This window comes from Mesitornis unicolor, unplaced genomic scaffold (genome assembly GCF_000695765.1).
Source record: "Mesitornis unicolor isolate BGI_N332 unplaced genomic scaffold, ASM69576v1 scaffold25547, whole genome shotgun sequence".
Taxonomy (NCBI): Eukaryota; Metazoa; Chordata; class Aves; order Mesitornithiformes; family Mesitornithidae; genus Mesitornis; species Mesitornis unicolor.
Genome location: NW_010196151.1, coordinates 31,477 through 47,308, shown reverse-complemented (window position 1 = coordinate 47,308; position 15,832 = coordinate 31,477). Strand labels below are relative to the sequence as shown.

At 39.0% G+C, this 15,832-nt stretch overlaps 1 protein-coding gene across 1 annotated transcript in view; it reads right to left on the bottom strand.

Moving 5' to 3' along the window:
- Nucleotides 1–350: 350 nt before the first annotated feature.
- Nucleotides 351–15,832, bottom strand: part of LOC104543708 (protein-methionine sulfoxide oxidase MICAL3-like) — a gene marked incomplete at its 3' end in the record, with an annotated part of 35,995 nt that continues 20,513 nt past the window's right edge. The window contains exons 16-20 of the mRNA XM_010188378.1: nucleotides 10,729–10,821; nucleotides 8,501–8,557; nucleotides 4,007–4,114; nucleotides 1,213–1,320; nucleotides 351–537 (exon numbers count right to left, since the gene is read on the bottom strand). Coding sequence (XP_010186680.1) covers nucleotides 351–537; nucleotides 1,213–1,320; nucleotides 4,007–4,114; nucleotides 8,501–8,557; nucleotides 10,729–10,821 — 553 coding nt within the window. The remainder of the gene's footprint in view (nucleotides 538–1,212; nucleotides 1,321–4,006; nucleotides 4,115–8,500; nucleotides 8,558–10,728; nucleotides 10,822–15,832) is intronic.

Genomic DNA, 15,832 nt, shown 5'->3' with positions numbered 1-15,832 from the left:
CGCTGCACGAGGTTGTTGTTTCGATGGTATTGAAATAAGCAAAGGGCTTAGCTTTCAAAACTTGGCCTCCAAACTCTTTTAAAGCCCCAAATCGATATTTGTTTATTTGCATTCTAGCAGCTGTTATTATGTTAAATTAATTCCTATCAGCTCATTTATTTTGCTGTCAGCATGACCTGGTCACAGGAAATCCATATAGTTTCAACGGTTCGAGAGATGGTGTCTTTGGAACAGAAGTTACTCTCTTCCCTAACTCACCAAATAATTTTTAAGCAAAGAAACAGCTGAAATCACTAGATGGACTTCCAGGACAGTCAAGAGAATTCTGACAAAAAGGCAATTTATCTTACCATCTTCGATATCATAGGCGTAAGATGACAAGCGCAGCGTCGTCGCACAGTATTCACACTTGAAGCAACTGCGGTGGAAGAACTTGCCTTCAGCACTCAGCCTTTCCATCACATAGACTCGCTTGCGGCAGAAGTAACAAACATCACTGCCTCCCAGGTTTTGGGGGAACTCCTTTTTGAGCGAGCCCTAGACAGAAACAGGCATGGCTATATTTGTGTGTGTCCAACTTCACCAAGATTGCAGAGCCAAATTTTCTCTTCATTTATGCAGATAAAGGAACATCTGGATGCTGCATTTTTTCACACGTGGATGCTGTAGTTCTTGGACACAATTCACAGGTTTAACCAGGACACCAAAAACTAACCTTATTGTCCAGGGAAGAAGGTCCTAGGATGCCATGCCTATATATGTCGGGAGTAAAATAAGCTCTGGATGGAAGAGTAGACACCAGAACTATTAATGATGACCTTGAAATAAATGACTGAAGGAGGTATATGATGGAAAGCCAAAACCATCAGAAAACCCTCAAACAGCAATTCTTAGACATACATTATCAAAATCAGTATCTCCTCCAGAAAATAATAACGCAGAATTAGCCCCAGTGGATCAAACACATCCTCATAAATATGATAAGCAGTTTCTCAAATGTTTATGCATAACTCTGGGACACTGAGATTAGATTCAAACATTTTGCAAGGAAAATGAGGACAAGAGTGAGGGCAGGTGGAGAAAGGGAATTTAAGTCTTTCACAAAGCTATGACAAATTCCATCAGTGGTAGTAACAACTGGACACTCACAGTACTTCAGATCTACAGTACATCTAATCACAAACACATATCATCTTCTGTACATCATCTTACCAGTTCCTTCTTGTCTAGAAGGGTTTTGGGTTGCTCTTTCCTTTGTAGCTGATTGGCTATCTGCTCAGCCAATGAGCTCACTCCGCCTGTGTACATCTTTATATACTTCTACCAGATGGATGGAATAAAACAATAGGGCAGTGAGAAAAGGGGAAAAAAAAATCAAATTAAAAATGACTAAAATGAAAACAGGTTAGGTGGTGAAAAGGTGCAGAGAGGTCAAATCATGCCAAGACAGTGGACAATATGAAGTGACAAGTAGTAGCAGCAAAGCTAGTGTGATCAGAAATCACAGTACAGTTCAGGAACAACTGTAACAACAGAAAAGAAGACTCCTATTTTGCATTCTCTTAGTGCTCTAAAAATACTATGCTGATGATGATGATGAAGAAAGCAGATCTAATTTTCACTTTGTGGTGTATTTTGCACCTGAAAACCTGAGCATAGACACTACTTAAAGATGAGGCCAAATATACGTTAAAGGTTTTAGGTTCCAGGAAAAATTGGGATCAGAAACAGATCTTTTAGAAGACATGTTACATAGTCTAAACAACATGCTGATGACAACAGCATATTTATATGCTTAGTAATTGGAAAGAATTCATTTACAGTGCATTCATAAAACAGGGAGAAATCCTTAACTTAAGGATTTAACTTAATCCTTAAGAAACTTAAAGTGATTCGAAAATAGGAATTCTTCCAATACTAAAAATACATAGAGGTTTACATGAAAAAAGATGCAAATCTTCATCCAACACATGAAAGCCATACCCACATACATCTGGAACACGTACTCGTTCAACTCTGAACATGGCTTTATGACTAGGCTTTTCTCCATCATGGGTACTGACTGACTCCATAACTTTGGATATCTAAAACCCCTCCAGTATTCCAAGAAATCTAGGCAGGTTGGCTGTTACCTTAGATGGTACAAAATGAGTGTTTGCAAGCCAAAGTCAGTCACTGCAGGAGTGGAAGAAGTGTTTTTCACAGGAAATATGTACAGCCATTGGCAATAATTACATGGTTAAGAAGATTACGTGGTTACATCCCCATTAGCTCAATCACACTGCAAACGCCACGTATTTGACTCAGAGCAGCAAGGAGCACGCCAAGCAATTTTCCTTTTCCAGAGTAAGAAGCATTATGAATGTTTCTAGTTGGAGTCTCCTCAGCAAATGAAGGACCATCAGAGAGACACTCCAGCTGCTGGAAAGTGTAGGATACCAAGGATGACAATATTCTGAAGGAAAGGACTAAAGCTATACCTCAAAACCCCTTTTACTCATATAGCAGAACTTGTTTGAAGCACACTGATTATTTCCCACAACTAATAAAACAGCATAAATTTCACACATGTGGTTATAAGCCTTTTAGGAATGTTTAAGACCTTCACATGTTCAGACATGAGAACAGCAGGAGGCATCACAAAAACTGAGATTCACCACAGAATGGGTGGTACTCTGGGGACAAAGATTTTGAAAATGGAGCACTCAGCCATCAGAATTACCAGTGCTATCACTGAAGTCTGTGCCACTGCAGTAATGAGGGTTTATTTCTACCCAGAAAGAACTTCTGCGCGTCTACTGATTCGACCCCAAAATGCAGAGCACTCGTAGTATTTGCATATACGCAAAAAAACCCAACATGATTTGTCTTTCAAAGTTTTCCAGGTTTCATATTCTTCCTCAGCTAATGTGTGCACACACATATGTGCACAGTTACCCTTCAATGTCATACATTATATCTTGTCAAATATTACATTTAAAATGGTACCTGCTGGAAAAATTTTCTTCCTTTCATTCAACATTGAACTTTAACTGGCAATCATAATCATCTGGCTAAGAGATTTCCACTTTCCTCTAAAAGACCAGAAACCTTTGAGGCTTTAAGTTTTTTTAAAAGATAGTTCAAGCTTTTCCATAGGAAAAAAACTTTCTTTTAGCTGAACCAGGTTTCCAGTGAACAAGTTTTGATTTGAAACCCTCATCCAACCTTAACTGCAGATGCTTCAGTATTTTTAAATTTCCACCAGCCCATGAGGTTCCATTCTTACAAAGTGACTATATGCTAATCTTAACTCACAATAACTTGGGCTATTTGGTGTGGGAAATTTAGTTGCTGAGTCTTTGATCTGGGGTTCTGTGTTTCCGATTCATTATGTTTTTTTTTCCTGTATAACACATCTAGACCAATACCAGGTCTTAAATGAAACATTTTATCTTTCCTCCTGTGGCCAAAATCCTTCAAGATATACAATGTTCTGTAACATTTTCAAGAGCAGACAAAGAACCCAATCCAGCTTAGGTCAAACCAAGTTCCTGCTGTTTACGTATAGCAACTGCGACTAGATCACATTCTGAGTGACTTTTCAGAAAGCCAAAGTACTTATTTCACACTCTCCATTAAGCACATATGCACAAACACATTCTGTAGTTTGGCCCAGGATCCCAACAAAAGCAGCAAGCAAAACAAGAAAGCCTTACTGCAAAGCCAGAAGGACTATCAATGCTCAAAAAAACCTGATCTGAGAGTGAGATGTACAACAAGCTTTTCATTTACACCAAATGTTAAACATATTTAGTTTCAAACAGCTTTACGGCTGACAATAACCAAACTAAGCCACAAGCTGCCTCTGGCTTCTCACTGGTGCATGAATATGCACAGACATTGCATTCTGCAGGTGAAGCATGGCAAGCCTAGCCATCTCTTGTGGGGTGTCCTTGGTGGTGGGACCAGGGTGCAGCAAGCAAACACAACTGGGTGCACCTTGCAATGCTCAGGCTAGTGCTACCTGTCGAAGAGAGTCAGATGAAGGTGAAGAAGGGCGATTAGAAGAACGGAGGCTAAGGGAGAGCTCCCACTGGTCAACAAAGAATCGGCGAGACGGTTCAGTCTCAGGCTAAAAAATAAAATAAAAATCAAAGCAATCACACACGGCTACAGAGGGAAAAAGAGAGAAAATAAAAAACCTCAGGCCCTTCTGCCCACCATCAAAACCAATTTCTTAAGAGACTCTTGTAGGAAAACTTGGAGAAAAATGTCCAGGGTATCTTCACTTTCTCCCTAGTGAGGCAGAGCAAGTTATTCTTAATTTGCTCTTTATTAGGTTTTAAGTTATTTAGGACCATTTGGAAACAGTTATCTACTTCCACAGATGTCCAGCCTCCTGTAACTCAAACAACTGAGCCACTGGCAAAGATCCCAAATCAATTTCCTCTGCCCCTCCTGTATCTCCCATTGTTCTGTATTACTGGCCTAAAGCACTAAGATTGTATTTCAGGCCACGTGAGACCTCTTCTCTATTTAGACTATATAAACCAAAGACTTGCTCTCCTTGGAGACTATAAGAGAAAAAAATTAACTTGTATGCGTTGCCAGTAGTCAGCAGCAAATTTCCAAGTTGAAATTTACTGTAAGCAGATTGGAAAACTCACACTAAAAAGAATGAAACAATATAAAACAGTCTGTTCTTGCTTATCAAATGGCAAACAATAAATCTCAAACTGAGAATCTGCATCCTTCTGAAACTGGTTCCTCACAAACAATAGCTGGAAGTATCAGACAAATAGCACTGGTAGAAACTGTGCATTCCTAGAAATTACAATCTGGAAAGCAAAACTATGCAAATTTCAAATATTTGACACTCTTTTGTAAGAAAATTATGTTTTTCCATTATAAAAAGGAAAAATAAATGTCCTGTAGCTGCATGACCCATGAGAACAGCTCTTTCTGGCCACTTCAAATAGCCTAGTCTCGAGATTAAATCTACTGGACAAAATGCAAAATAGCTTGGCCTTCACAATATCCCCAATTTATAAATTGGGGATATAGCTGTTTACTTTATACACAGATTTTCGGTACTTAAGATCATCACCATTTAATCAAATTTCTTTTCCGAAAATGTCTGTCTTTGCTAAGCTTTCTTTTACTATTCTTTTACTCTATTTTTCTTGTTTTCTTCCCTTATATCCCACATCATAATCTATCAGTGCCTGCAGCGCTCCAACATCTGTTTCCTCTTTTTCCTCTCTGCCCTACCCACTTTATTCTTTTCTCTACTTTGTGCTTTCCATCTCCCATATATTTTCCCTTCTCCTTAATTTTTCACTACACAGAAATAAGTTTCAAAACTAATGTTTATCTTTGCATTATAATGCTGTTAATCTTTTCCATGATCAAAAGGAGCTTAAAGGTGCTGGAGAGCAAAACAAAAGGTAGAAGCAAGACATTTTGGTCTAGATGTTAACTACTTTATTATCATTTCAACTGAGTAAGGAAATGCACATGAGCATGCTGTCATTGGATCAAGCCCAACATCTCCAGGTGTGTCAGCCATTAGGAAATGGATGTCAATATGTTTAAGTTAGTCTTCTTACCCAGCCTTCCATGGTTTCTTCTGTGTCCCCAAATTCTATCTAAAATCCAGTCAAAGGTTAACTCTTCCTTCCTTGAAAATAGCTTCACTGCCATTAATTATCAGCAAAGACAGCATCCCCAAAAGAACAGCAATGGAAAGTGACCTAAATGTTATCAATTCCCTTCTGACATGGTGTGGAAAAGTTAAGCCCACCAGCAAATGCTCTGGGACTGTTTATACTCCAGCTCAAGAAAAGAGCTTGATTTTGGATGGTTAACTCAAAACAGTAAGTTATGAAAAAAATCGCTTATGTAGATGGTGTTTTCCAAAAGCACTTTCCAGTTTGCCAAATGTTGTTGAAGAGAAGTGAAAAAAGGGGGAAAAAAAACATAGGACAAGTAACTAGAAACTAAAGAAACCACTGTGCAAACTGGCATCCTCCCATATGCCAAAGACGACACACTGGAGAAAAAAAATAAGCACAAAACCAAATCAAAACAAAAGCGTACAATGGAATCAAAGAAAATCTGCAAAAGCTGCCAACTCTACCATTGGATATCAGTATACAGGAAGTTTGGACACAAAAGTAGTACTTCAGAGTCAGGAATTATGCTTGGAAAATGCAAATGTTCTTGCTTCCAGAAGCAAGTAAAATATGTGAGCAACTGCCTGGTAAAGGACCACTGTGAGATGATTCGATCTGGAGTGCAGCTGGTTTTCAGCATCTACTCTGAAGCTTGGAGGCTGTCTTTTACCTTATTGTTTATGTTGTGTTTTGAGCAACAGAAACACTGTGGTTCATCAAACACGGAGACAGTTAAGAACTGGCAAGTAGGATAAAAACAATACACAAAATAGACTTGACTGTGTCTTTTTAACCACACAACTGTACAGCAATGGTCATCATATTTTGTTGAATTTTACTATCGCTCTGACTCCAGATGACCCCAGTACCCAGAATCTCGCAGGTCTGTAGTCACCTGATGCCTCACTGCAGGTCTGGACTCCAGGAGGGCAGCCAGCTGACATGCCCTTTGCTCAACATTCTCAGGCACTTGGTCATCAGAAAATAAATGAGGAGATCTCTGTGAGGTGAGGAAGGATGGAGGAAGTAAACAAACCAGCAAAAAAGCCTCAGAAGGAATAGACACTGAAATGCCAGGCAAAAGGTATGAAATTTCCATGCAGAACAGTAAGATGAGCTCCCAAGTGAAGATTGATTTTATTTCCAATAAATGGAAATTATTTATTTCCAGTATCTAGTGTTCTAATGAAGTGCTACGTTTTGACCCTCAAGGCCAAGAAAAACAGTTGAATTAGGTGTTATATACAGCTCTCCTTCCTAGGACTGCTGCAGCCAAACCCAAACAAGCGTGTGGCCTCTCCCTCTGGCATTACCATCCAAAAGAAAAAAAAAACAAACAGCAGCTTTATCATGCACAAAGGAGCTTATTTGACAATTTCTTTCACCATAGTTCTTTAATCTCAAGAATTTCCTTTACATGTCTATACCTGTGTTTCTGAGATTTTGTGCACACTTGTTTTAGGGTAATGTACTTCAGTTCTCCAAGAATGAATCTCCAAAGTGAATGCTGTACTCACCAAAAAGTGGATGTTGAATGAAACTGGCTGGCTGGAACAAAGCACGGCAAAATCAAACTATCATAGAAGTTGCCGGTTTTACCTCTGCAACTTCACTGCCCTACTTATTCTTCCTGCACTGTCATGTCAACACATTCCAGGCACCATATTTGACACCTCTGCTATTCTGGTCTTTCATATCAGTCTTCTTAGACTGTTGCGTGGTGTATGTAGTGACATGGAAAAAAGATCTGGCTCATAGCCTTGCTGTACAGGACAGGAGTATCACCTGCAATGTCACAGAGCCCTCAGGTAATTTGTTTGTAGAGTTCAAAAGTAAATGGACCAGAAACTACAAATGTGTGCATGAAGAAACCTCAGGCTTGATCTGTCAAGAATGCCAGCGTTGCTATGTATTGTTATCTGTCCTCCAAAGCAGAACAGAGAATTGGGTTCACACCCAATTTACAACACTTTTCCCATTCAAATGCATTAATACTACTCTCTACTTTCAGCTGTTTTCAGTTCCACCTACTCCTTCATACTACCTCATTTTCACTAAAACTAGGGCCTATTATAAAGCTGTGGGCTTCTGTGTCACTGCAGACACATGCTTATTCATTTTCTACTGTCTGTCAGAAAACATTCAGCCCACAAAAGTCTTTTGTTAGAACACATTCTGAAAATTGCAAGAGTTTTATATCTGGCTACCACTTATGACTTAATTAATTCAAAGCCTTTACTGGAATGTCAATTAATTTGTCAATATGAATTCAAAGCAACCCATTTTTTCTAATGCCTGTTTTTTTTCTTTTACCATGCTTCTGTATAATACTGAGCCACTCAGACAGAGCATTTAATATTTCATTGTTAAGAAGACTTCAAAGGGTCTATGATAAATAATGCCTCATTGTTTTTCCTTTTACTTTGGCCTGTAGGAGGCAGGACGGAATGCCAGTTGCTTAACCATCCAGAAAGCAGGCAGTGGAAACAATGCAACCATGTTCGCATGAATTAGCACAAAATATAACTCTTCTTGTTCTGCTACAGCCACAGCATATTTCAATAAAGAGGTGTAAGAGAAAAAGAAGAATGGTAAGAGCTTAAGTGCTAGATCTACAGCAAAATAAAAGCATGTAGCAAACTGTTTGATGAAGGCTTGTTATGCATTTATGTGGGTATCGCACAGAAATAATCACTCCTAATTGACTCTCAGCAGTTCCAGCGTGTTAACAGCAGCATTAGGATAAGTGTGTTTCACTACCCAGTATATTTGCTCTCCTTACTAAACACATCCACCACAGCCTTGTGTCATGAGCATCCATGCCATTTGTTCATGCTCTTTACCCTTTCCTGTCTGGGACTCTGCTCCCCAGGATAGTCGGCATCAGGTTCCCTGTTTCTCTGCAGGCAAAAAGGATGAGCTTAGTAATAACCACAGACCAACTTCCTAGTCAAAACACCCTTCATCTGATTATTCTTACGATGCAGGCAGAAGGGAGGCCATAATGATAGCGGAACAGTTTATTAAGAAGTATATCGTAAAACTGGTAATACTAATTTAGATCCTGTATGGAATTTTTTTAAAAATAGTCTGTATATATTAGGTCAGTAAACGATAATACAGTGCCACAATGTAATGAAATTAGTATGCTAAAGATGTTAAGACACTCAATATAACTCATACTGTGATGTTAGATCAAAGGAAGGAAATGAAAAGTTTAAAAGAAGTGTCAGAATGAATGCATTAGAATCACAGAGGTACAGGTTTTAAAAAGACATCAATGTAACAAGGACAGAGATCAATCTGAGTTTCTATGAGGCTTGAGCCAAGACAATTTCAGGAAGAGAAATCACTTCTAAGGAAAAAAGAATGTCTGCAAAAGCAGATCTCTCTCAATTGAGCCTAACAGAGCAGTTCTGCAGCACAGGGGGTAAAAATTCCTCGGAGTTAAAATGAGGAAACCAAAAATTTTTTTCTTATTATCTGATTGAGCAAGAAGACATGCAAAAACATTTCCAACAGCACATGACATAGAAAATGGTCAAAGTACACTTGTACCTCAGCAGTAGTTGGCTCTCATGATTGAGCTAGGCAACCAAAAAGACACAGAACAAACACACACTTGGAGAAGCTGAGGAGGGAAAATACAGGGCTAAGGAGTCCTCAGTGACTGAAAGCCAATTCCTTTATATGGAAAATTAATCCCACACCATACATTAAAGAGTAAAAATCAGCATTTAACTGCTTTAGTTTCCCTATCTGTAAGCTTGGGAAAAACCTTTCATAAAGTGCATCTGTCAAAATTTTCAGAGGATGTTGACAAGATGAAGGCAGCTAGCTATCACATTACCATATCTGATGATAATATCACACTCAATTCACTTTAAATGTGGGGTTTGCTAATGAAAAGAGCTTTTCCCACCCATTCTACCTAGATGTCCATTCCTTTATCCTTTCCTGCACCGTCCGCAGTGTGCCAGAAAACTGACCACTTTTTTTGTAAAAACAGTTTTAAAACAGATCAGTAAGCAGACCTGACCTATCTTGCAGATGCAGACAGCAGGAAGGCAGCAGAGAATGTGTGCTCCAGAGACTGGTAACTGTTAGACTACATTAAATGTAACACGTAACAATACTCTGAGAAATCACAGCAATAAGACAACTCAAACTTTATGTCCAAGAATAAGTCTTGTCTACTCTGCTAAAAGGTAACATGCCTTTACAGAGTTTATAGGCTTGCAAGTGTTCAGCAAAGAAACATTTTCCACCTAGGGGGAAATGTATTGGTACGATTCCTATTTGAAGTTATGGGGGGGTCTATGGAACTGCAGCTGCCTTTTTATCACTTCAAGGTTAGTTGAGGACTGATCAGGGAGGAGTGGAATTTATTATGGCAGTAGGAAAACAGGAAAAAAAATTAAAAAAAGACTCAGAAGCACTATGACCATGTATAAGAAGACACAAATATTAAAGGATTCCAGGTAATAGGACAACAAACATGTGCACAAACATCTGGATGCACATTTATACACTGTTCAGAACAGTTGCTCCAAATTCAAACTCACATAGACTGAACACAAACTCTTGTGACACAAAGACTTCTGTGGGGGGCAAACAGACCACATTGGAGATGTGCAGGCCACTACAACACTCTAAAAATGCACTTCATACAAGAAATCCTGAAAGAGTCTCACGAATACAAGGGCAAATTTTCATTCATACTCATTTAAATAAAGAGTGGAGATGGAGCAAAGTTGCTTTTTCTTTCCTTGTATTACTCCGAACATTTAATTTCTATTTTGCTGCAACGCAAAACTGGAAAAGGCTACTGGAATTACAAATTACCCTACAGTAAAATCTTTGAGTCTCCAGGGCATCAGATAATCATAATAATCATAATTCTGGTGAGCTAACACCAACCTGTGTTTCTAATCTAAGTTGAAGAAGCCCTATCCCCATCTGAAAAAAGGAAATTGGAAATGCATTTGTAAATGGGATACGCACTAACTGATCCAGTCACTTGTACAAGCAGTAATGAAGAGAGAGGGACAGAGCATGCAGAGGGAATCACCTGCTGCCTGGGATACGGTGGAGAGGAAGGTGGAGTGGAAGAGAGCATGATCACTTTTTTGGGGCAGGTCCGAGAACGTTCTCTACTCCTCAGCTTTTTTTAAAACAGAAAAAAGAAAAAAAAATCATGATAATGGTAGAAAAGAGATAACATTACCATTGGCTTTGGTGAGACAGGCCAGAACATACGAACTAAGAGACCATGATCCTAAGGTCACATCTCTCACAAATGACCTAAAGCTGAAAGACTAGTTTTTCCACCCACAGCCCCACGATCCCACGTCCATTTGACAGATACTTCTAGGGGCAGCCAACAGGTGCTTCTGTGAATCATCAGTTGAGGTTCTGACTCAAGGTCCTACAATCAGTGAAAGGTGCAACTCAGAACTCTCCATGCCACAGCAGGACTGCTCTCTTTGTTTCATGAAAAATGACTTATTGCTGTGCCTTGCAATGTTTCAAGATATCCATCCCGTTGACCTCATTACTCTTTCTTGCAGTTCACCAGCAATACAACTCAAGTCACAGCGTTCCGTTCTCAGCTTCAGATCCCTCCTCTTTAACTTACAGATACTAAACCACCTCAGGCAAGTTAAAACTGTACTCCACGATTCTACCAGAACAGAAATACAGCTGGTTTATAGCTTAAATGCAGCCATATCTAAAAGGCTGAATATTACACAATGCACATATGTGTCCTCATTTTAATACACCAGAAAACGTTCCTTTCTACTTCTGTACTTCCTTACTATGTACAGTCTTTTCTCCACCACTTCTTGATTATTAATGTATCTTCTGCCTGATTTTTCCTTTTCTTTTGAGTTTTCATCAAAGCATATCTGGAAATTGTTGGACTCTGAAAAAACAAAATGCTGTATATCCAAATCCACCGTTAGATAGCCTCCAATGAAACAGCATGCCATTTAAAGACATTACAGATGTTCCTTACTGCCCTTACAGCTGAGCTGGCACTAACCTCTGTTTGAGTGTTCTCTTCCCTTTCAGCAAAAAAAAAAAAATAATAAAAATAATCAACTTTTCCAACTCAAACAGCTGCTACAAGCAGCTTAAACTAAAGCACATGACTCTGCGCTGAAGAGGATGAGGAACATTTACATGCTGTTTCAAAAGGCTCATCTGTGAAGTCACTAATTTCTAGCTGAAAGAGTGATAACATTTTCAACCACTACAGCTGTTCATGGATTTTCATATGACCATAGCCAAGTTTGCATTTCAAATTTCAACACTTTCACAAACTTGTGTTGTTTTTCCATGGAAGAGCTCAGAATAAAATATTGTACAGGTGTATGTAGTATATGTTCAGTCCTCCAGTAGGATGCATTTCTGAGTATGCAAAGACAAAGATGGCTATGGGAAGGAGGAAAGATATATCAAAAAGATTTGCACCAAAAGACATATGACCTCCATCTTATGAACATCTTTGCACACATCAGTGATTTAAGCTTATGTATTACACAGACACCTTGTTGCTGTTAGGAGACCTGTGAAACCATAGCAAAAAACTGCTGAAGGCCGTAAGCTGAGAGTTTGGAAAGTCACGACAAAAATTCACTTTAAAAGACTCATCTCCAGTACCATATCCAAACAGTCGGATCCTTTTCTGAATAGACTACATGGCTTTCAATGGCTTCATGTTCCCTGATGAGATGCTCTTTCCCAGAAGCAGAAGAAATGGCTTAGAAAGCAAAAGAACATCTCATGGAAGATGTTTTTATACAAGTAGGTGAAGAAGATTAACCACCACAAAATGCAATCCATTTTTTTTAACGAGTTATTACCATCACATAAAAAATTGCACACATTTCTACTGTGCATATACACTTAACAGTATCTTCACACATTACTAGCTGCTGCTGAGGTGGTCATAATGGCACAAACCCAATTTTGGCAACATAGATCAACATTCTCAGTGTAGCTCAATAAAACAAATTTTGTAACCCAATTCATGAAGAAAACACAGGCCACACAGAATGCTGCAAGCAGCAGACTGGTAAGGTTTTTAACCTGCTTGATCTTTTGAAAGTTCTCCCTTTCCATAAGAGACAGCTTTAAAGATCTTCTGATGAAAGTTAAAACTGCTTCAGAACAGATTCCACCAAGATTTCACTCTTTCTAGGAATCCTGTCTTAGCAAGCCACCCCTACCCCACCTGTACAACAGACACAGAGACAGTCTGCCTTACAAACTCATTGAAACTGCTGGCCTTATAACTCTTAACACCAGGACAAAGCAAGATTATAGACTTAAACTGATAAGCAAGAACAGCTAAGAAAGTTCACCTCACAGACACGGGTAGGCAATAGTTCAAGGCAGATGTAAACTTTCCATCAAAACTGGTGGTCCAATCCAGACCACAGCCTTTGCAACCGTGTGGTTTCTCCCCTGCCATCAGCTCTTTCGCTTTTGCAGTATACTTTCCTCTTCCATGCAGTTTCCAAGACGCAGAACCAAACCTATCAAACACATGACGCAAAACTTTCCTTCTCCCAAAGACATCTGAGGACCTCAGCTTCATTCTGCCCACTAGCAGAATTGCCACACATTTGGCAATTTGTGTTTTCCCTGAATAACACATCACCACTTTGCGCTCCTAGGAAGTGCTTTGCCCCTCTTCAAAAGACTCCTCAGTAGAAGGTATCTGCTATGTGATAGAACTTATTATATTCAGTCACTAACTGAAATTTCTGCTCATAAACTCTGACACCTGTGCCAAACATGACAACACTTTCCCATAGCTTCATGAACAGCTCTTTCCAGTAAACATACATCCTCCCTAAAGAGCTCGTCAGGAGCAATACTAATCCTTTACAGTATCTCCAATAATATGGACTGGTACCCCACATCAACTCCACTGTTGGTAATCCATGGCCCAGGAAATAGCTTTGCAGCTAGAGTGTCCAGTTTAATAGCCATTTAAATACTGCAGTAACATACAGTCTCATAGCTATCAGATTTGAGAATAAGTGATTCTGAACACTCCCACAGCTTTTGAATGAAGACAACCAATGTTCTTCATTTCTCCAGGCAAGTAATAAGGAACCTTTGGAATATGGACTGTATCAATTGTTTCTTTGATCCTACTGTATTCTGCAGATTTTGCATCCTTAAGACTCAGTTTTATTCTTCTCCATTTCAACTGTCAGATGAAAAGCACTGCAAAATCCAACATGAAACCTGGACTCAAGAACCAACCACCTGCTGTTGGCATAGTAAAGCCTACCAAGGAAATATAATCTCCAGCTGTAATATTGAGAAGTGAATCATCCACACAAGTCAATCAGTGTCGAAAAAAACAATCTAAGTCCTCCGTAAGTCCAATTATTACAAATAGACTTTTCAAAGATCTGCCCCACATTGCTGCATATATGGAGATGCTATCCATGTTGAGAGACACCAGAAGGATTTTCTTTTCTTCCCCCCTTCCCATACCTTTTTTTAAAACCACGTAGTGCAAGCAAAAACAGAAACAACAAAAAAACAAAAAACCAAACAAACAAAAAACTGAACCAAAACCAAACTGCCTTCTGGTAAGGAGAAAATCCTCATCATAAAAGTGGAAAACAAAAATCTGTCCTTTTTCTATCAATTACAAGAAAGGATTACAACAAGCACTTTTGTATTTCACCATAAAGGCTTAATTATAAAGCCTTCATAAAGTTTCAATAGCAGGTTCAAATACAAATCTCAAGGTTGCAGGGATGCGCTCTTCTCCAAATGCTAAACCACAAATCTTCATCCTTGTGAACTGAGATAAACTGGATTGCATTGGTTGTCTTCTGTTGTTTTTTGTTTGTTTTTTTCTTCCAACTGACTTAATACTGTACAGCCACATTATGCTCTTCTGCATCAGTTGTTTGGGTTCCCTCCCTTCACCTGCGAAGTATTCTTAAAAAAATCGAAATCTGCTTTAATCATGGATTATGTGTATCCACCTGAAAGTACTCATTAGACATGGCACGCAGCACTAATTGTGCTGAATGCCTTTAACATGAAGTTCATCATGAATCCCCCAACATGCAGACCAGTGAATTTCCAAACTAGCGTCATTATCTTCCTCTTGACTCCAAAGTATGCTCTGATCCAACTGCAATCAGAAAGAAGCAGATGTTTCTCCAAGTTACACACGCCAGAAAAATGTATCTCAGCACTCTCAGAAACATGAAGAGGCCATTTGCACAGGAAAACAGTGGGAGTAGTGGAAGCCAGTGAGGTAAGTATCCCTATCTGCCTGAAAAGATGGTCTGTCACAAACCTTGCTTTTGAAAGTGCACTGCTAAAAGAAAAACACTGGCGATGACACTGGGCCAAAACACAGGACAGAAAACACAATTTGATACCTGCTGATTTTTCTGCTGTTGATCCCTATTCTGACACTTTCTGTTGCAGAAAACCTAATATTTACTTAATTCACAGTAATACAGGAATCCGCAGTGCAATGAATTTGAGAAGTTGACAAAGACAGGTACGTTTGTCATAGAGAAAAGGAAACCACAGTTAAGTCTCCTTTAACTGCAGAACACATAAGATTTCACATGTGAATAGCAAAAACTGATAACTGATTTTACTATTTATACCAAGGAAGAGCTTTAATACCATAGATGGTGTGACGCTTTTAACTTAATTGGTTGCAATAACTGCTTACACATTTTCAAATTTTTTTCTAACATAAAAATCTAGAAATACTGAAGATGATAAAATTTCTACACTAGGTTGCACCTGTAGACAAGGTTTCTGCTACAACATCCACTCAAACCACAAGAAGTTGAAACCAGCATAAAAGTGCAGGGAAAATTTGACTAAGTCTTTCTGAAACATCAAACCATGCAACATTACCAAAGGCAGATATTGATTTTATTCATTAAAAGTTAAATTATTTAAAATTATGGACTCACACAAGGTATTAGAAAATGACTGGTTTAAACAGAGGACAGTGATAGCTGGTGTTGGGTGCAGGCAATGCATTGTATTCATAATCAGTCTCTTTACCTGTTTCCACTGGGGTATGGGAGCAAGACGGCCCTGCTCTCGTCTGCTGGATGGTTGGTTGTGAACACGTTCTTGGTAAGGCAGGACAGGTTGCTGCA